Genomic DNA, 19,706 nt, shown 5'->3' on the forward strand with positions numbered 1-19,706 from the left:
AGCCATTCAGCTGTGGGAGGCCCACCCTGGTGCTGGCTGCTGCTTGTGGCCTTGGGCAGGTCTGTCCTGCCCACACCCTGCCGGGGCCTCCCTCTCCCTGCGTCCACCGAATCCGGCCTAGGTTAATTATAACTCTGACCTAAGTGCCCTGTGACACCCTGCCCCCCCGCCACGCCGGCCCTGCCTGGAGGCCCAGCAACCAGGTAGGGGAGAGGCCTAGAGAGGAGACTTAGCCGAAGGGTGGAGGGTGCGGTGCTGGGGGAGGAGCCTCAGACCCTTCCCCTGCAGGTGTAAGTCCCTATTGGTCTGAGAGGCCCTCAGGTTGTCTGAATGATTGAAGGGAGAGGGCGGGGAAGCCAGTTAAGGGGCCAAAGTAGGTGCCCATGGAGAGAGCTGGGCCTGCCCTGAAATCTCTGCTGCTTCCTGCTGTCTGGAGAGCCTTCTGTTCCCCAGGTCCGTGTCTCAGCTATGCTCCCCACGGACGAGCTCCTGTCCCACCTGGGCCCCTCACTGCTGCTATTGCTGCAGCTGCAGCTACTGCTGCCCCCTGCATCTGCCTTCTTCCCCAATATCTGGAGCCTCCTGGCTGCCCCCGGCTCCATCACCCACCAGGACCTGACCGAGGAGGCGGCACTCAACGTCACCCTGCAGCTCTTCCTGGAGCAGCCGCCCCCAGGTCGGCCCCCCCTTCGCCTTGAGGACTTCCTGGTGAGCGTCCCTGGGTCTGGTCACATCCCAGGGGGATTCCCCCATTCTGGGGGACTTCTTGAGGGTCCTGCTTGACCAGAGAAGGGACCCCACGCACACATTCCCTCCTCCCCACCTGACAGCAACAATACCCAGGAGTCCTGGTCCTACAATCGGGAGTCTCCCTCCTTAGGAATGTCCAGGATTGCCCCTCCCTTGTAGGGCCCAGCACCCTCAATTCCTCCCACACCCAGCCTGGAGTGACAGAGCTGAGGAAATGTAGGCAGTGGTCTGATCCAAGGGGCTTCCCTGGAACCCCTGCCCCCTACCACCTTCCCAGGGCCGCACCCTCCTTGCCGACAACCTCTTTGCCGCCTACTTCGGACCTGGGTCTCCTTCCCGGCGGTTCCGAGCAGCCTTAGGAGAGGTGTCTCGTGCCAATGCCGCCCAGGACTTCCTGCCGACTTCTAGGAATGACCCTGACTTGCACTTTGATGCCGAGCGGCTGGGCCAGGGGCGCACACGCCTGGTGGGAGCTCTAGGGGAGACTGTGGTGGCGGCCAGAGCCCTTGACCACACCCTGGCCCGCCAGCGCCTCGGGGCTGCGCTTCATGCCTTGCAGGTGAGGACAGAGTTGGGGGGTGATGGTCAGAGGGGTCTTCGCTTCCAGTCTTCCCGTCTCCTGAATGGTGCCTCCTTAGCCATGCCTCCCCCTACTCTAGAAGGGGCTGGGGTGCTGCTTGCCAAGGGCCTGGGGCTATTCCCTAGTCCCCGCCTCCAAACTGGCAGCTTGTTCCCTGCGGGAACAGCTGAGAAGCATTGGCGGCTGGAGCAGGTGAGTGAGAGAGGACGGTGCTGAGGTCAAGAGGTGGGCCGTGCAGGCCACTGAAAGGCCTCTGGCTGGGCTCTGAGTGAGATGGGAAGAAACGTGGGAGGCTCCCACTTTGGCAAAGCTCTATTCTGGGCAAGGGAGAGAGCAGTGGAGGGGACTTGGGGTGTCTGAAGGAGTAGCAGGGTGGGAGGAGGCTTTCAGACTGGGGAACTGGGAGGAGGGGGAGTTAGGGCCGGTGAGAACAGTGAGCTGGTGCTTCTTCCCCTTCTCTTTTCTCTTGGGACCAGGATTTCTACAGTCACAGCAACTGGGTGGAACTGGGGAAGCAGCAGCCACACCCTCACCTCCTCTGGCCAAGGCAGGGGCTGCGGAACGTGGCGCAAGGTACGGCCGGGACCCCACTGGTGAGGGTGAGCCCACAGAGCCGCCTCACATCCTGGGGTCAAATAGGATGCGACATGGCTTCATCTCTGGAACCACCTGTGCGGTCCCTCGGTTCAGCCAAAGGCCAGTCAGCTGCTTCCCCAAGGTCACGCAGCAGAGGACAGAGCCAGGACCAGATCTGCAGACGTCAGGGAGTTCTCTGTCTTTCACGTGGCTTCCTGCCCCCACTGGGTCACACGGGGCTTTCCCTCTCAGTCCCCTCATCCTTCCAACTGAACTGTGACCCAGAAGCTGCCTCCTGTCTAGTCCAGGTTCACTTCCTGTCCACAGCTCACAGAGGGCACACTACTGTAGGACTGGTGCCCCCCCCCCCATTCCAGGTTTTCTAGCACAGTCCCAGTCTCAAATATTAAGTCTCATTGCCAGCCATGAGCTCCAGGTTTTAGTTCAGAAAGCCTGGAAGGGTACCTGCAAAGGGTACCTGAGGGCTTTCACCTTGTTCCAGTTGAGAGGAAAAGCAGCAGTTCGGGTAGACAGGGATAAAGGTCAGGGGCAGCAGAATCTTGGGTGCCAGACCCTTGCCCTCTCTTTCCAGTGGGCGACCCTACCTGCTCCGACTGTGAGGGGTTGAGCTGCCCTGGGAATTTGCTGGGCTTCACACTCCTCACCTCTGGCTACTTTGGAACTCATCCCTCCAAACCTCCAGGTACCAGACAGGAAAGCTCCCAGAAGTAAGGGGAGAAAGTCACTTCCTCTCCCCTGACCCTCTCCCTAGGGACCTCAGTCCTGTAGCCCTTGTCCTATTTCTTATGGCATCACTTCTTGGAAGAAGGAAAGGATGCTGGGAGGGGGGCGGGTGGATGAAGGCCCACTGACGTGGCCATGATTGTTGGGGTGGTGGGGGCAGCTTCTTACACTGCCGATAAGACTTCAGTGCCCGAGGGCAGCTTTGGGGGACTAACTGGAGGGATCAGGGGACCCACCATGTGCTGTGGTAACTAATCATTCCAGATTTACTCCAGATTTGCCCTCTACAAAATATCATAATTTTCTGCTTATCCTTTGCTGAGGAGTGAGAGGGTCAGGGCAAGTCAGAGAGGGCCTCGTTTTATTAGGAGGCAGCGGGTTTTTTACCTCCACCCTCCAGATCCCTTTCTGCAACCCAGGAAAATGTAGCCATGGGGGCCATTTTGACCAGAGCAGCTCCCAGCCACCACGGGGAGGCATCAACAAGGATAGCACATCCCCAGGCTTCTCCCCCCACCACATGCTGCACCTCCAGGCTGCAAACCTGGCCCTTCTGGCCTCCATCCAGGCCTTCAGCCTCCTACGAAGCCGCCTGGGAGACAGGGGTTTCTCCAGGTGAGTGGCCTCCTGGGGCTGGGCTCCTTAATAGGTAGGTGCTCCAGAGTTGAGAAACCAGGGGCTGGGGACAAGTGTGCAGACCCTTCACTGTATCTCTGGCCTGCTTCCCAGGCTGCTGGACATCACCCCAGCCTCCAGCCTGAGCTTCGTCCTGGATACCACAGGCAGTATGGGTGAGGAGATCAATGCCGCCAAAATCCAGGCTCGCCACATTGTGGAGCAGCGACGGGGTGGCCCCATGGAGCCCACCCACTATGTCCTGGTGCCTTTCCATGACCCAGGTAAGTGGGGTCTGGCCGGAATAGTGGAGGGAAGTCCAGGGCAAGGGGTAAATGCCACTGGTAGGGAAGTGGGCCTAATGGCTTCACTTCCATAATAAAATGGAGGCACTTCCTAGGGCCCTGAGTGAGTCTTTACTGGTACTTGTGTGCTTATAAGAAACAATCTGCCACTTCTTCCACTGCTTCCAACATGACAGCACTTTCCATATGAGTTTAATCATTATGGGTGCTTAGGCAGGTAGCCTCTACTTTCTTAGGCTTCCATTCTAATAAGTCATTTTCAGTTCTCTCCATTTCTTTTTTTTTTTTTTTTTTTGGTACGTGGGCCTCTCACTGTTGTGGCCTCTCCCGTTGCGGGGCACAGGCTCCGGACGCGCAGGCTCAGCGGCCATGGCTCATGGGCCCAGCCGCTCCGCAGCATGTGGGATCTTCCCGGACCGGGGCATGAACCCGTATCCCCTGCATCGGCAGGCGGATTCTCAACCACTGCGCCACCAGGGAAGCCCCATTTCTTTTTTTTTTGTGGTACACGGGCCTCTCACTGTCGTGGCCTCTCGTGTTGTGGAGCGCAGGGTCAGCGGCCATGGCTCACGGGCCCAGCCACTCCGCGGCATGTGGGATCTTCCCGGACCAGGGCACGAACCCGTGTCCCTTGCATCCGCAGGCGGACTCTCAACCACTGCGCCACCAGGGAAGCCCTCCATTTCTCGTAGACAGAGGTTGGGATGAAGATGGGAGGGGGTTGGTGGGTCCAGGCCTCTGTGAAATGTCTAAGACAGCTAGTTACATCATATTCCTTTCCCCACTAAATTAGAAGTCAGATCATCTGGCCTGGGTTGACCAGCACTTACAGTATGTACTTAGGCTGATTATTTAACCTCTCCTTCCTCAATTTCATCATCCATAAAGTGAATTAGTACTTGTCTTATCCTGCCTATCTCTCAGGGTCAAAATGATCATCAAATAAAATTTGGATTGAGAATTCCCTAAGGGCAGGGTTTGAGTCTGATCTGCCTGTATAAATCTCATAGTAGCTGACATTCAAAAGGGGTTTATCACAAATTTGATAAAGGTATGAGTAAGTGAATAATTAACAAGTTAGCACTTATTATGTGTCAAAGCACTATTCTAAGATTTACAAAATCAACTCATTTAATCATCCCAATAACCCTCTCTGAGGTAAGTACTATTATTTCTCTGTCTTTTCTGTGAGGAAACTGAGGACCCAGTTTTTTGTTTGTTTGTTTTTTAGTTGAAGTATAGTTGATTTACAATGTTTCAGGTGTCCAGCAAAGTGATTCAGTTATATATATTCTTTTTCAGTTTCTTTTCCATTATAAGTTATTACAAGATATTGAGTATAGTTCCCTGTGCTATACAGTAGGTCCTTGTTGGTTGTCTATGTTGGCTTTTTTTTGGGGGGGTGCGTTGGGTCTTTGTTGCTGCACGCGGGCTTTCTCTAGTTGTGGCGAGCGGGGGGCTACTCTTCGTTGCAGTGCGCGGGCTTCTCATTGCGGTGGCTTCTCTTTGTTGCAGAGCATGGGCTCTAGGCACCCGGGCTTCAGTAGTTGTAGTGCGCGGGGTTAGTAGATGTGGCTCGTGGGCCCTAGAGCACAGGCTCAGTAGTTTTGGCATACGGGCTTAGTTGCTCGGTGGCATGTGGGATCTTCCCGGACCAGGTGTCGTACCCGTGTCCCCAGCATTGGCAGGCAGATTCTTAACCACTGAGCCACCAGGGAAGTCTCCCCAGTTGTTTTTTATATTTACACATATACCCAAAAAGGCCCACTCAGGACCACAGGAAGTGCCACCATTTTGTGAGGAAGTGAGGTCCACTTTCCCACCAGAGGTACCTAGCCCCTGCCTTGTTCTACCCTGTCAGTATAAATATAAAGGAATATTGTCATCTCAATGCTTGTCCACCCAAGGAGCACAGCGGGGCCCCTTGACTGGGGAGATGCCCATGGGTGGGAATGAGGGGAGCCCTCCTCTCACTTACCTCAATCTCCTTTCTCCTTCCCCAGGGTTTGGCCCCGTCTTTACAACCAGTGACCCTGACAGCTTCTGGCAACAACTCAATGAGATACATGCCTTGGGAGGTGGAGATGAGCCCGAGATGTGCCTGTCAGCCCTGGAGGTCTGCCCTCCCCACCCCTTCCCTTCTTCTCCCCCCACCCCTTTCCAGGCCCCACCATCAAGGGAGCTAGAGCTTCCCTGGACCTCATCCCTCCACCCCATCTTCCGAACATAGTCCCACTCACTTCATTCCAGGTTCCAGGGCCATATTGTCTTCTACTCTGCCCTCCCTTGCTCTGCCCATTCCCCTACCGCCACCACTTTTTTAAAAAGTTATTTGGGTGTACCAGGTCTTAGTTGCAGCAGGTGGGCTCCTTAGTCGCGGCTCACCTGCTCCTTAGTTGCGGCACATGGGCTCCTTAGTTGCGGCAGGCGGGCTCCTTAGTTGTGGCATGTGAACTCTTTGTTGTGGCATGCACGTGGGATGTAGTTCCCTGACCAGGGATCGAACCCCAGCCCCCTGCATTGGGAGCGTGGAGTCTTATCTACTGCGCCACCAGGGAAGTCCCACTGCTGCCATTTTTTAACACCAGTTTTTTCCCTCCCCTGCCAGCTGGCCCTGCTGCACACACCTCCACTCTCAGACATCTTCGTCTTCACTGACGCCTCCCCCAAGGATGCCTTTCTCACCAACCGGGTGGAATCTCTGACTCAGGAGCGGCGTTGCAGAGTAAGCATAGCTGGTGGGAAACTCAATGTTAGCTACCCAGGGATGCGGGAAACTGCAGGGTAACTCTCATTACAAGGGTCACACTCACACTGGGGTGGTTAAACCAGACTTGGCTTGGGGGTGGAAGAAGTGGACCATGAGTATAACATTTCCAGATCCCTTTAACAATACTAAAGAGTGGGAGGCCCTACCCTTAATGATGTTGAATTCTTATATGAATCTGCCCCCAATAAACCGTTTGAAGAACTGGAGATTTGGTTGCCAGCAATCCACTATGTGGATGACGTATGGTGACAGTTACAGGGAATGGCAACTTCTAATTGAAGCCCAGGGGTTGTGTCATTGGGAGACGCTGCTGTAGCAGCCAGAGGGTAGACAGAGAATCTACCACCAATCATCAGCTCTGTAGAAAGCTTGAGCACAGGAGATCCTTATTTACAATGGCAGATGGCAAATGGAAACTTCAAGTACTGGCCTTTCTTCTGGGCACAGGTCACATTCCTGGTGACTGAAGACCCATCTAGGGTTCAGGGCCGACCTCGGCGTGAAGTCTTGTCCCCTCTGCGTTTTGAGCCGTATGAAGCGGTGGCGCTGGCCTCCGGAGGAGAGGTGATCTTCACCAAAGACCAGTACATTAGGGATGTGGCGGCCATTGTTGGGGACAGCGTAGCTAACCTGGTAAGTGTGGGTGCTCAGCTCAGAACTGAGGCGACGATGGTGACACTGCATTTCTCTTTCTTGTAGGAGAAAGCAAATGGCTCCCATTGCTGAGTTGCCATTCTAGGCAGAGGGTGGGAAATGAAGTTTCTCTCCTTCTGAGATCCACAGCTACCCACCTTCTACACTGCTCCTTCCATATTAGTACTACCACCCTCAGTCTTGGCCTCCCATATTCTGTCTTCACGGCTACTCTAGGAAGTCCTGCCATCTTTTAAGGGGGGCAGGAAGTGGTTGCCTCATCCTTAATCCCTTGCCTCCAACTTTGTCATTGATCATAGCTTCATCCCTGGTCCTTCCTCTCTCACTGGTATCCCATGTGTTACTTAGTTTTATTCTGTCTCTACCTTTCTTTCTCCTGTCTTTGTTCCCACCTCATTCCATGCCTTATCTTCTCCCCCATTTTTCGGTCCTGCCCCCTCAAGGTGACCCTTCCCCTGGAGCCTCCTGTTGTGGTACCTGAGAGGCCACTCGTGTTCAGTGTGGATGGGCTGCTCCAGAAGGTCACGGTCCGGATCCATGGGGAGGTCAGCAGCTTCTGGATCAGAAACCCTGCAGGTACTTCCATGTGTGTGTCTCAAGGCAGAGGCAAGAATGGAGACTGGAGAATGAGGGGTAATGTACTAAGGCAAAGGAATTCTCCTGTGACAATCTCTTGCCCCCAATACCCATCCAGGGGTCTCCCAGGGCCAGGAGGAAGGTGAGGGGCCTTTAGGTCATACTCGCCGCTTTGGGCAGTTCTGGATGGTGAGCATGAATGACCCCCTGCAGACAGGAACCTGGGAGATCCAGGTCACAGCCAAGGGTACCCCCCGGGTGAGAGTGCAAGGTAAGGAGGGAGATATTCCTGGGAAAGGAAGGGGAGACTGCAGAGCTCAGAGAGCAATATCAGTCACATTCATCTCTGGAAGGTCTCTGACTGCTTTCGCCCTCCCTCAGCCCAGACCTCCCTGGATTTCCTCTTCCACTTTGGGATCCCCATGGAGGATGGACCCCACCCTGGCCTCTACCCACTGACTCAACCAGTTGCTGGTACATCTGTCCCCACCCCTAACTTGTTTTGTGTATGTATATAAATTATATATATAGCTTTTCATTGAGTTATAACATTTAATAAGGTGCACTAAACTTCAGTGTACAGCTGGGTGGATTTTATATAATAGAAAATAGCCATCATTCAGTTCAAGCTATAGAACATTTCCAGCATCCCAGCACTCCCTCCTGTCCCTCGCCATTAATACCCGTAGAGGTAACCCCTTTTCCCCATCCATACGCCCAGAGCTAACCCCTATCTATTCAAAGCTGTTCATGCTTTTCTCCCTGTCTCCAAACCTCAGGCAGACCACTGTTCTTTCCTCCCCTCCCCTGTCCTAGGTCTCCAGACACAGCTGCTGGTAGAAGTGACAGGGCTGGGCTCCAGAAGAAACCCTGGAGATCCTTTGCCACATTTCTCCCACATCGTCCTTCGAGGGGTCCCGCACGGTGCCGAGCTGGGCCGGGTGCCTTTGGAGCCCATGGGACCCCGGGAGCGAGGTCTCCTCGCTGCCTCGCTACCGCCCACGCTTCTATCCACCGCGGGACCCTTCTCTCTGGAGCTGATTGGCCAGGACGGAGTCGGGCAGGGCCTGCACCGGGCGGCCCCCCAGCCCTGTGCTGTAGCTCCTGTCCTTCTGGAGGTGAGATGCCAGCGGAAAGTGCGGCTGCGGCTGGAGAGAACAGGGCCTGCTGCTCCTCCCCTGACCGGCCCTCCTCCGCAGCTCAGTGGTCCCTCGGGTTTCCTGGCGCCGGGCACCGAGGCCCTTCTCAGCCTCCGCATCGCCAGCTTCTCGGGCCCTCAGGATCTCGATCTTAGGACATCCGTCAACCCCAGCTTCGCTCTCACCTCCAACCTCTCCAGGTAAAGCCCCTGAAACCTCCTGCTCCCTTCTTGTCCCATCTTTCTATTCCCAGGGCATGGGATCTGGTACTCGCTCCTCTGGCCCTTTCGAATTGGCGCTCAGATTCCTCGCTCCCCTCCCAGCCTGCCCTTGGCTCCACCCCTTGGCTCTCGGCTATTCGGAGCCTGCGGCTTCAGCCGGTCGGCATCCACTCCCCAGGGTTCGCCTGGAACAGAACGAGTCCGCCTGGGGGTGCCTGTGGCTGAAGGTACCAGACACAGCCGCCTCAGACTCCGTGGTGATGGTGACTGTGACCGCGATAGATCGAGAAGCCAGCACAGTATCCCCGACCCATGCCTTCCTCCGGCTGCTGGTGCTGGGCGCGGCCCCGCAGGTGAGGTGCCCCCACTTTCCATTGCAGGATAGGCAGGGTGAGGGGAGGGCAGTGCAGGCTTATTTGGGTGCAGCCACCCTGACAGCTTCTCCCTCTTCTCCCCAGGACCAGCTCCCTGACCCTGTCCTCACAACCACCAGCCCTGCCTTTCACCTTTCCACGTTGGTGACTCCGGGCAGGGCTGGGGGAGGGCTGGTGGGCAACCCCTGGTGGGGCACAGTTGGAGCGGTGCAGCTCCTGCTAGGCCTGGCCTCCTGGTGACACAACAGCCCCTAGAGGGATGGGTCTCCGGCACTGTTTGCCATCTTGCCCCATTGGTAAGAAGGTAACATGGGCCTCCGGACCCTACCTCTCCCAGGTGGGATGGAGGTTTTCCTTCTCATGCACTTGTCCCTTCCAAGATTGGTATAGGGCTTCCCTGGTGGCACAGTGGGTGAGAGTCTGCCTGCCGATGCAGGGGACACGGGTTCGTGCCCCGGTCCGGGAAGATCCCACATGCCGCAGAGCGGCTGGGACCGTGAGCCATGGCCGCTGAGCCTGCGCGTCCGGAGCCTGCGGTCCGCAATGGGAGAGGCCACAACAGTGAGAGGCCCGCGTACCACAAAAAAAAAAATAATAATAAAATAAAAAAAGATTGGGATAGAGGACAATGGATCTTCCCACAATGCACTTTCCCTAACCCTTGTGGGAAACAAACCAGACTCATTTTTGGAGAAAGTTTCTTTCTATTTCTCGGTAGCATCTTTTTTTTTTTTTGGCTGCGTTTGGGTCTTTGTTGCTGGGCACAGGATTTCTCTAGTTGCCGCGAGCGGGGTCTACTCTTCGTTGTGGTGCATGGGCTTCTCATCACGGTGGCTTCTCTTGTTGCGGAGCATGGGCTCTAGGCACGTGGGCTTCAGTAGTTGTGGCTCGCAGGCTCTAGAGCACAGGCTCAGTAGTTGTGGCACTCGGGCTTAGTTGCTCCACGGCATGTGGGATCTTCCTGGACCAGGGCTCGAACCCGTGTCCCCTGCTTTGGCAGGTGGATTCTTTTTTTTTTTTTTTTTTTTTAATGGTACGCGGGCCTCTCACTGTAGTGGCCTCTCCCGTCGCGGAGCACAGGCTCCGGACGCGCAGGCTCAGTGGCCATGGCTCACGGGACCAGCCGCTCCGTGGCATGTGGGATCTTCCCGGACCGGGGCATGAACCCGTGTCCCCTGCATCGGCAGGCGGATTCTCAACCACTGCGCCACCAGGGAAGTCCAGGCAGGTGGATCAGGTGGATTCTTAACCACTGCACCACCAGGGAAGCCCTCTGTAGCATCTTTATTCCACTTATTCACGCTCTCCCAAGCTCAGGTAGAAGGGATGATACATGGGGCAGTGACTAAGATTGGAAGTGGGGAGGAGGGTACCTCACCTCCTACTGAAAAGTGTTATTTATAGAATTGCTTTTATTGAAATTCTGGAGACGCTTCTATTTTATTTTTGAAATTCTGGAGATGATGCTTATATTTTATTTTTGTATTTAAAGTTGAAGGACAGTGCCAATAAACATGTCTTCTCCCCAGAGGGATTTCAAAGAAAGATCACTTATGCACATCATATAGGGAAGAGTGAGAGCGTAAGATACCAAAAAGATGAAATGGAAGTTTTCAGGAGTGGAGAAAAAACTTCACACCAAGGTGTCAGGATTTCAGTTGACCCGCCACCTGGAGCCATTTAGCCATTTAACTATTGAGTCAAGAAGCAGAATAAGGAGGCTGGGGGTTCTGACTCAGCCTTGCCAGCACAACTGAGGGGAACCAGAGGAGACATTAGACACGGGTAGGGCCCCTCCGTCCATTGGGGAAGCCTGGCTGAGCCATCTCCCCCTTTGGCTGAGTGACTCCTTTCTGCTGCTTTGACACCACCTGGAGAAGAGGAGGGAGACAGTCTGGGTGTCTGTGCCCTCCCTCCCACTGAGGGCCAGGGCTTCTGCCCTCCCCCGACTCCTCTACTGCTTACGTGTTGCTGCCACACGTTCTGCTTCCTTGGTCTTCCCTTCCAGTCCTGGGTGGCGCAGGAACTAGCTTTGTTCAGGGGATGTGGGGAGAACTGGGTGGTGGGGGGGGGGGAATTTGCTGTTTTGTTAGACCAGTGCTGACCCCAAGTCCCCTCTTTACCCCCACTTCCCAAGAGTAAACTAAAAACAATAAACTCACCTTCCCCTGAATCAGATTCTGCAAACAGATGTTCACCTTTTGAATCCGGGCTAACTGGGGGCCACCAGGCTCTGAGTGTAAATCTGTTGGAAAATTCTAAAAGGAGGAGTTAGAGGCAGACAACGTGGTGAAAACTCGAGTACCATCTGCCACTCTTCTCCTATCACCACAGGTCATTCCTCTCCTCCATCTGGATCCCCTCATCCCAATTCCCTGCCAGGCAGGTGGGAAATTCCAGTACTCTCCACTCCATCTCTTTAATAGTCCAGTTCCTCCAACCCCCTCAAATAGCGTAATACCCGCTTTCTCTATTCTTTGGATCCTCCCTGTCCATCCCTGACTCACTGGAACAATCCAGACCACTCCCCCATCTCCATGGAGTGAACCAAATTGTGTCCCTCTGAATGGAATGCAGACCGGCCTCCTCTAGGCCCAACAATGAACCGACCTAACACTGGGTGGCATCCTGTCATTACAATGCTGCTTCCAATTGATGATCCCTGTCCATTAACTCTTGCCTTTCCAGGATGGTGTCAGGCTGTGTCCACATTTCCCTGCTACCCCTGCCCCCACATACCATGGGTCAGCCCCATACCTCACCAAGGGCTCCCAGATATAGCTGCTGTTGCTGGGCCTCCCGCAGACGGCCCTCATACCAGGCCTGGCTATGCTCCAGCAGCTCCAGCCCCTGCCACAGGGCATCCTGTTCCCGCTCCAGAGCCTGCATCCTCTGCAGCTGAAAAAGGCAAGAAGCAGAGGCTGACTCACTCCACAGCAGGGTTCTGGGCCATGCATGGCCCTTACTCTTAACCCGTGGTTCAGTTCACTATCTGGTCACTGAGTGTGAGCCCAGACTGGCCACTGAGGACGTGGACGGCAAGGGAAAGCAAGGGGCTGAACTTACGAGTCCTCAAAATTGAGTGGAATTGCAGGAGACTGATCTAGGGAGAGGGGCTTCCCCGGGACCTCTTGCGGGACTGATACTCACCCAGAGGAAGAAGCGCTGGGCCCCTGGGTCTTGGCGGCTTGTCTCCAGTGGCAGCAGCAGAACCGTGTAGGGGGCCTGCACCAGGGGGAGCCCACCAGGACCCCGGCTCCCCATGGCTCTGAGGTGGGAAGGGTGGAGCCACACCCACTGGTGCAGGGCCAGTCCCTCCCTTTCCCCCAGCCTTGCACCGGTCCTGCCTAGTCTTTCAGCCTCCCAGAGCCCTTCCTGCTGGGTCTGTCTCAGGCTGAGCTGTTCCTACTTTGAGGGGAAAGAACATCTCCCTTGGCTTCCTGTCTTCCCTCTCAACTGTTTTTGTAGGGTCTGTTGAAGTGGTTGGTTCTCATAAAGTCCCCCTGGGTAGAACCTGAGGGCCTACCTCCAGCAGTGATGCTTTAATGAGGCAGGGCAGGTCCCTCTGTGGCCTGCTGCTTCCTATTTCATCTCTTTCCTACTCTCTTGTTTTGTTTTGGCTCATCTAAGGAAACAATAACTTTCTCCAAAATAAACTTTATTACTAACATGAAACCAAATTTCCAGGGAAACTGAGAACTCTGAGTGTGAAGGAGGTAAGGAAACAAAGAGGGCCTGGCAGCCTCCCGGGGTTTGGGATGTGGAGGAGAGCCCAGGAAGGACTCTCAGAGGATGGTGGTGGCAGCAGGCAGCACTTCCTGACTCATGAAAATGTCCAGGTCCAGACTGGGATCTTCCAAATCCAGTTTCAGAAACTTGTCTACTAACGTCTGGCAACTGAGGGGAGAGAGAACAGTGAGATTTATGGAAGCATGGATAACAGAGTCCCCGAGCAGAGGGAAGAGGATGCAGCACAGGAAACCCGAGACCTTGAGAATTTAGAATTTCAGGAAGAAATTTTGAATCTTTAAAGGGCAAGAGGCTGTCTGAGTCCCTGAAAGGGGTAGAAGAGCTGCAGAACATACTAGAGAGAACAAGGACCCTGGGCCTGCACTCACTTTTCCATTCGTTTCTCCTTTAGCAGCTCCTTGACAGGCTTGATGGGCTTTCCACTGCAGATCAAGTCTGAGACCTAGGACCAAGGAGGAAGGGGCAGGGGTGGAAGTGGGTGTTGGGTAAGAGAAGAGAGAGTAAGGGTCAGAAACCCCATGGGCCCAGAAATCCAGGTCCCTCAGAGAAGCAGGGACAGTGGAAGGGAGCCCTGATGGAGGCGGTTGCTGTTTGGACCTCACCTCCTTGCCACGAGTAACGAGTTTCTCAGGAAGCCCAGCCTGGGCAGCTGTGTGGGAGGCATGGCTGGCATTGGCAACACCTTCGCAAACCTGATAGAAGAAGACAAGGTCATTCCCATCTTCACAGGTCTCCATGGTCTGAAAAGAGAATAAAAGGGGAATGTTATCAGTCATTCTGCTTCTTGCCCCAGTCCCTTGGTCAGTTGCTGTGGAGAGTGAGAAACAGGAAGGGACATGGTCCCTGTGCTCAGGGAGCCCCTGTTCTGAAGGAGAAGCCAGTTCCCAGCTCTGGGAAATGCTCGGCCTGGGGGCCCCTAGGGAGCTGGATTGGTTTCCTCACCAAATACTGCACGAGGGGCCCCTGTGGCAGCAGCTGTAACTGAATGAGGCTCAGAAAGTTGGTGGCCACGAAGATGTGGGGGCACATGGGCCCAAGCGCCAGCCAGTGTCGGATCACAGCCGCCAGAAGCGCGAGCCCATCCACCTGTGCAGAGGGCAGAGGTGAGGCTGTGGAACCACAGGTGCCCCGTGCGCCCCTCTCCTCCTGCTGGGCCTCTCCCGCCTCACACTCTGTTTCTTTTCCATCCACACAGCCCTATTCTTTTCCAGAGGCGCAGCCGCACTCTCTTGTTCCTTAGCCCTCCTTCATTTTCCCCTCCTTAGCTCAACAGCTTCTCTCCTTACCGTGTTGGTTCCCTTTCCGAATTCATCGATAAGGACCAGCGACCGCTCAGTGGCATTGTTCACTGCTTTCGCCACCTGCTGGGTACCAGGTGGACAAGGGAGAGTTTCAGAAACATTCGAGGCCTGTGATGCACTGACCACAGTCTGCCTGGCAGTAAAGCTGCTTGTGTATGTGTCCACCCAACTGGACTGCAAGTTCTTTAACGGCGAGACACATTTTGTTCATCCTTTCATTGCCAACATTGCCTCACACAAAGCCGGGGATCGATAAAGGTTCGTGGCATTGATTCTCCTGGTCTCTGAACTGGGTGCTCCCTGCCCCTAGTGTAGAGAGCAGGCAGCAGAAGGAACGTTTTTCCTGTTCTGACATTTTTCACGGGTAGGGTTCCTTCCCCATTATCCCTGCCCCCCCCACCCTCCCTCCTTTTGACCTGGTTGAGGTCGATCATGAAGGTAGAGAGGCCAAGGGAGATGGATTCACAGCTATGGATTCGGGTGAAGATGGCGTCTACTGCCCCGATTTCGGCTTCCTCTGCTGGCACAAAGCTGCCCACCAGGGCCATGAATGTGATCAAGCCTACCTGAATAGGGGAGGAGACAGGGCCCGGTGCCTCGTGTGGCTGAGGTGAAGGTGAGGCTAAACTGAGGGGGGAGAACAATAGATCAAGAGAGATGGACACAGTTTAACAGAAGATCACAGCCCCTTCTGCTCGCTTTACAATCAGTAAAGGGCAGGGAGTGAGCCATGCTCATTAGAGCATGGCTCTCCCTCAGGTAGAGAATGAGAACTTGGGAGGAAGAGGAGCAGCAGTGTGGGTTATGGTCTTTTTATGAGAGCTGGGGTCAGAACACAGGGGGAGAAGAGCCGTAGCGACCTGGGCTGACTGGCAGGTGGGGGATGGAGACAATGGAGAAGATTCCAGAGGCCCAGTTTGTAGGGATTCCTCTACCTGTTTGAGGTATATGCTCTTCCCTGAGGAGTTGGGTCCAGTGATGACTTTGACCCTCCCTTTGTACCCCCCACATTCTGTGGAGTTGGGCACGAAGGTTCGGGCACAGAGTTCCATCAGAGGATGCCTGCAGTGGGTGGAGAGGTACCTTGCACATGGCCTGTGGATGCAGAAGATGGGACCTTTGGGCCCCTCTTGTCTATGCCTCCACTCTTTTCTGTTCTCACCTGCCATTCTGTATTCGTACCCCAAGGAGCCGTGGGGAGTAACGGGGCCTCGAGTAGCCATAGTCCCGGGCGGCACTGGCAAGAGCCAAGAGGACGTCCAGGCGGGAGGCAAGGTCCAACACCCGGGTCAAGACAGCTGCCCGTGCCAGCACCTGACACTGCAGCTGGTACATCAGCAGCGTCTCCTGGTCTGGGGGCAGGTAAGGAAAGGGAGCTGGGGGTCAGCTCCAGGGGAAAGTGAAGGAGAGACAAAGAGGCCAGCAGAGGGACCCAGAAACAGGCTTGCAGATACCATCTGAAATACCCAGAGACATTCAGAAAAGGCAGAGTCAGACAGAGAAAGAGAGAGCAATAGCAGGAAGGAAAGGAGCCTATCAGAATCATCTCCATGCTGCCCGCTCCGCTCCAGCCACTCGCTTCTCCTCACCCCGGATGTCGCAGTGCAGGTCCCCCAGCAATGCATCCAACTCCTTGGTTCGAGCACTACGATAGTGAAGCTTCTCCTCTGAGAGGAACTGGATACAAGGATTCAAAGCTATGGGCTTTGCTTCCCTCGATCCTTATCCTCTCTAACCCCCATCCTCTCTAACCCCCGCTTCAGCCCTGACCTTGATTTCTTTCTCCTTTGTCTCACAGCTGGTAAAGATCAAAGTAAAACAACGGAAGAGGGATCCCACATCGGGCAGTGCTGATGGGGTAAAGCCTTCCCCTCAGCTGCTCATTCACTTTTCTTATCAACCCCTACAGAGGTCAAGGGTCTCACCATGAAGTCCAGACCCTCAATCTCAAAGTCATTGGTCTCCACCATGGAAGGCAGGCGGGGAATACAAAGAAGGAAGCCGATCTGGGGAGAGTAAAAAAGAGATAAAGCAGAGAGTGATGCACTGGGCACTTTCTTTCCTTAGAGGAAGCCAGAGTCCCCTATATCCCCCAATGCTTCCCTCAGGGGGCTAAAGCCACCAAAAAGTGTTCATGTTCTTCAGATTTCTCCAGGGTTTTCTTATCTACTAATGTGTCCTTCATAAGCCTAATGTCCCCCTAAAAAACCCCTGGGGAGCACACCCACCCTCCTGCCCTCACCAGAGGGATGTAGATGACACTGCATGAAGGAATACGGGGGTCCAGATTTTCCAGCTCCTTCCGAGCCACCTCAGTGAGGAAACTGGGAAGTCCTGTCAGCCTTCGTTTTTCTAGGAGGGTGAAAGACACGTGGATATCAAAAGTAAGGTTCCTGCTCTGGTTGTGATGATTATCCCCAGTTGTAATGGCCGCCTACCGAGAATGGTACCCCATCACTGGGCAGGCTCATATTTCAGGGCTCACAGGCCCATCCGTACACCTAACACTCACTCTCATCAATTTCAGGATCTATGTTGGGGAGGACTGTGAAGCGATTTTCAGCAAGACTGCCCTCAAAGTCCACCTGAGAAGACAAGAAGTCCAGGTTCTTTACATCCAGCACCATCTCGGCCTGTTCCTCACCTCTATTTGGGCCCCTTCAGTCCCTGCTTTAACCCTAACCCTCCAAGCCTCCAAGGAGATCCCTGATATTTTGCCATCTCCTCTCACCATCCCATCCCTTGGTCATCCAGCTGACCTCAGTGTCTCTCATGCATCCCCATCTTCCACACCACATTCCCCAGAGCCCAGTCGTTCTCTATTACCCAAACCCATCTCTCTCTCCTAGTTTCCCAGGAGCTCTGCCTCTTTCCTTCCACTCACCACTTTCCCAATGAGGCTGGCAATGTGGTGTAGGTCATCAGAGAACTCTTGGGCAATGTCCCGAAAGAGCTGAATGGACTGGGGCAGGGAGCGACAAGCATCCCTCAGGCCCAGGGCACTGTACACTGTCTGTAGGAGAAATGGACAGAGGAGGGTGGCCCATACCCAGGCCGGGCTTAGGCGAGGGGACAGGGATGAACTGAGAAGAACAAAGACCAATAGGGAAAAACACAATAACAGAGACAGAGAGAAGATCTCAAATGCAAAAAAGAAACAGTGAGAGAGAAAACGGTATCTGCAGAACTCTTCACCAGGCACAACACTGAGGCTCCAAAGACAACAAAGACAACTGGGTCCCTTGTCCTAGATGGGCTTGTGGTCTAGTAAGGAAGACAGAAATACACCCAGAAGATTTAAAAATAAAGTGGTAGCTGCTTTGATAGAGATTTGTATAATATCCCAAGGGAGAAGTTTGTACAGAGGAAGGAGAAAGAGAAATAGGGGTATGAAAGGCAGAGAAGAAGTAAATGAGCAGAAGGGGCAATGACAGCATTCGGGTAAGAGAGACAGCAGGAAGAGAGGATGGCTGAGAGTCACCGAGAATTAATTCCCCAGCGTGGAAGTCAATGACCTGAGGTGGCTGCTGTAACCGGGGATTAGACGGAGTGAATAGACCCAATCCAAAGGACATTGACTGAGCCTCACTCTGTGACAGAGGATATATAAAGTGTATAAACCAAAGAGTTTATAATCTAGCCATGATGGAAACAAGCAACAAAAACAATGATTACCCACAAAAAAGACTGATCAAGTTGTGAAACTGACTGAAATTACTAAGGAAGTTCAGAGAGTAAGACTAATATGGGCTAAAATAGTTGGCATATCTTTGCAGAGAAAAAGAAATGAGCTTGGTCTTGAATAAGGCAATTCCAAAGGGAGGAGGGTATTCTGGGTGGGAGCAAGAGCATGGGCAAATAAATAGAGGAAGGAATAAGAACTAACACTTATTGAATGTTTACTACCCGCCAGGCAATATTCTAAACTTTTTACATGTGTTAATTTCATTCAATTCTCAAAATAATCCTAGGAGATGGGGACCAGCATGACTCCATTTTACAGGTGAGCAACCTGAAGCACAAAGAGGTAACACAAATTGCTCAAGGTCTCACAGAGAGTAAATAGAAGAGCTGGGAATTGAGCCCAGGTGTCTGGCTTTTAACCACCATGCTATCCTGAGCAGGAACATGGTGGGTCTCCCAGGCAGAGTGCTTGAATGCAGAGCCTGGCCTGGCTGAAGCCAAGGATAAATGTTAAGTAGTGGGAAGGAATATACAAATAGTCACACACATCTGCTCACGTAAAATAAAACTGAAACTACTTTATGTGTTAGGTAAATATACTGTAGAGGGCTTCCCTGGTGGCGCAGTGGTTAAGAATCCACCTGCCAATGCAGGGGACACGGGTTCGAGCCCTGGTCCGGGAAGATCCCACATGCCACGGAACAACTAAGCACATGTGCCACAACTACTGAGCCTGCGCGCTAGAGCCCATGAGCCACAACTACTGAAGCCCGTGTGCCACAACTACTGAGCCCACGTTCCACAACTACTGAAGCCCATGCACCTCGATCCTGTGCTCTGCAACAAGAGAAGCCACCGCAATGAGAAGCCCACGCACCACAATGAAGAGTAGCCCCTGCTCTAAGAATAGTCCCCACACGCTGCAACTAGAGAAAGCCCATGCGCAGCAACAAAGACCCAACGCAGCCAAAAATAAATAAATAAATTTAAATTTAAAAAGTGTTTTTAGGCTCTCTCGCCTTCTGAGATGGCCCACACTCTGTCTGTGGAGTGTGTTTCTCTCTAAATAAATCCACTTCTTAACTATATCTGTTTCTCACTGAATTCTTTCTGCAGTGAGACATCAAGAACCTCAAATTCACTGGGAACAGAACTATAGCAGCCGCTGCAGCAAAAAAGCTGGAAACTGAAACCATGCACAGAGAAACTTCAGACAGTCACTGGAAACTTCGAATAGCGGTGGAGGAAGAGTAGCTGGAAAGCAGATTTGCTGTGTGGAATTCACATTGCTATCTTGAGCTAGGTGGGAGAAGCCACATGCTGAGGATCGCAGAACAGGAAGACAGAAGGAGACTGGGTCACTGAGGACTTTATGAAACCACCCAACAATCATGGACTGCTTATTTTTATCCTTTCTATAAAAGATAAACTTAATCTTATTTAAGCCCAAAAAAAATTTTTTTAAGGTTATCTATAGGTGGAGAGAGGGGAAAGGGATAGAAGCTACAATTAATTGACTATACCTTGTTTGGGAGATTTGACTTTGAAACTGTGTAAATATTCTACATAATTATAAGATTAAATTTTAAGAAGCAATTATTAAAAATCAAAAAAAAGAATGAAACAATGAACATAATGTATTTCCAGATAGTGACATAACCACTTGA

At 53.3% G+C, this 19,706-nt stretch overlaps 3 protein-coding genes across 15 annotated transcripts in view; 1 reads left to right on the forward strand and 2 right to left on the reverse strand.

Moving 5' to 3' along the window:
* The first annotated feature begins 9 nt into the window (after positions 1-9).
* VWA7 (von Willebrand factor A domain containing 7) lies at positions 10-19,125 on the forward strand. 6 transcript variants are annotated; one of them, XM_067006436.1, is made up of 16 exons: positions 215-708; positions 1,028-1,309; positions 1,807-1,903; positions 2,499-2,609; positions 3,070-3,265; positions 3,380-3,549; positions 5,574-5,686; positions 6,179-6,295; positions 6,743-6,973; positions 7,438-7,570; positions 7,689-7,841; positions 7,952-8,044; positions 8,387-8,688; positions 8,770-8,909; positions 9,109-9,283; positions 16,883-19,125. In XM_067006436.1, exons 1-16 carry the CDS (start codon positions 469-471, stop codon positions 16,904-16,906), a joined length of 2,577 nt encoding a protein of 858 aa, XP_066862537.1. In that variant the 5' UTR covers positions 215-468; the 3' UTR covers positions 16,907-19,125. The 6 variants fall into 6 exon arrangements, with proteins under 6 accessions (XP_058933441.1, XP_066862537.1, XP_058933443.1 ...); XM_059077460.2 differs by lacking the exon at positions 16,883-19,125 and adding an exon at positions 9,389-10,288 and having other exon boundaries at positions 6,788-6,973; XM_059077458.2 differs by lacking the exon at positions 16,883-19,125 and adding an exon at positions 10-203 and having other exon boundaries at positions 454-708; positions 6,788-6,973; positions 8,387-8,909; positions 9,109-10,288.
* Positions 10,766-12,586, reverse strand: SAPCD1 (suppressor APC domain containing 1). Of its 2 annotated transcripts, XM_059077499.2 has the most exons (5): positions 12,455-12,586; positions 12,062-12,202; positions 11,467-11,562; positions 11,270-11,359; positions 11,006-11,175 (listed from the first exon to the last, which is right to left on the reverse strand). In XM_059077499.2, exons 1-5 carry the CDS (start codon positions 12,566-12,568, stop codon positions 11,080-11,082), a joined length of 537 nt encoding a protein of 178 aa, XP_058933482.1. In that variant the 5' UTR covers positions 12,569-12,586; the 3' UTR covers positions 11,006-11,079. The 2 variants fall into 2 exon arrangements, with proteins under 2 accessions (XP_058933480.1, XP_058933482.1); XM_059077497.2 differs by having other exon boundaries at positions 10,766-11,359.
* Positions 13,084-19,706, reverse strand: part of MSH5 (mutS homolog 5) — a 39,156-nt gene continuing 32,533 nt past the window's right edge. For 5 of the 7 annotated variants that reach the window (XM_067006440.1, XM_067006439.1, XM_067006442.1 and 2 more), the window contains 13 exons: positions 17,240-17,368; positions 16,868-16,940; positions 16,598-16,707; positions 16,281-16,361; positions 15,945-16,032; positions 15,518-15,707; positions 15,291-15,417; positions 14,772-14,921; positions 14,341-14,418; positions 13,997-14,140; positions 13,657-13,794; positions 13,423-13,496; positions 13,084-13,201 (listed from right to left, as the gene is read on the reverse strand). In XM_067006440.1, coding sequence (XP_066862541.1) covers positions 13,090-13,201; positions 13,423-13,496; positions 13,657-13,794; positions 13,997-14,140; positions 14,341-14,418; positions 14,772-14,921; positions 15,291-15,417; positions 15,518-15,707; positions 15,945-16,032; positions 16,281-16,361; positions 16,598-16,707; positions 16,868-16,940; positions 17,240-17,368 — 1,494 coding nt within the window. In that variant the 3' untranslated portion in view covers positions 13,084-13,089. The remainder of the gene's footprint in view (positions 13,202-13,422; positions 13,497-13,656; positions 13,795-13,996; positions 14,141-14,340; positions 14,419-14,771; positions 14,922-15,290; positions 15,418-15,517; positions 15,708-15,944; positions 16,033-16,280; positions 16,362-16,597; positions 16,708-16,867; positions 16,941-17,239; positions 17,369-19,706) is intronic. The other 2 variants (XM_059077476.2, XM_067006443.1) reach the window with 2 other exon arrangements.

The sequence above is a fragment of the Kogia breviceps genome, chromosome 10, assembly GCF_026419965.1.
Source record: "Kogia breviceps isolate mKogBre1 chromosome 10, mKogBre1 haplotype 1, whole genome shotgun sequence".
Classification (NCBI taxonomy): Eukaryota; Metazoa; Chordata; class Mammalia; order Artiodactyla; family Physeteridae; genus Kogia; species Kogia breviceps.

Excerpts from the sequence above, each read along its gene's own strand:
- SAPCD1 (XM_059077497.2), bottom strand. The coding sequence starts at position 12,568 with ATGGGGAGCCGGGGTCCTGGTGGGCTCCCCCTGGTGCAGGCCCCCTAC. Across the intron at positions 12,203-12,454 it reads CCCAGCGCTTCTTCCTCTGG|CTGCAGAGGATGCAGGCTCT; the intron begins GTGAGTATCAGT and ends TGCCTTTTTCAG. Across the intron at positions 11,563-12,061 it reads ATCTGGGAGCCCTTGGTGAG|AATTTTCCAACAGATTTACA; the intron begins GTATGGGGCTGA and ends TCCTCCTTTTAG.
- VWA7 (XM_059077458.2), top strand. The coding sequence starts at position 469 with ATGCTCCCCACGGACGAGCTCCTGTCCCACCTGGGCCCCTCACTGCTG. Across the intron at positions 3,266-3,379 it reads GGAGACAGGGGTTTCTCCAG|GCTGCTGGACATCACCCCAG; the intron begins GTGAGTGGCCTC and ends CCTGCTTCCCAG. Across the intron at positions 8,910-9,108 it reads CTCACCTCCAACCTCTCCAG|GGTTCGCCTGGAACAGAACG; the intron begins GTAAAGCCCCTG and ends TCCACTCCCCAG.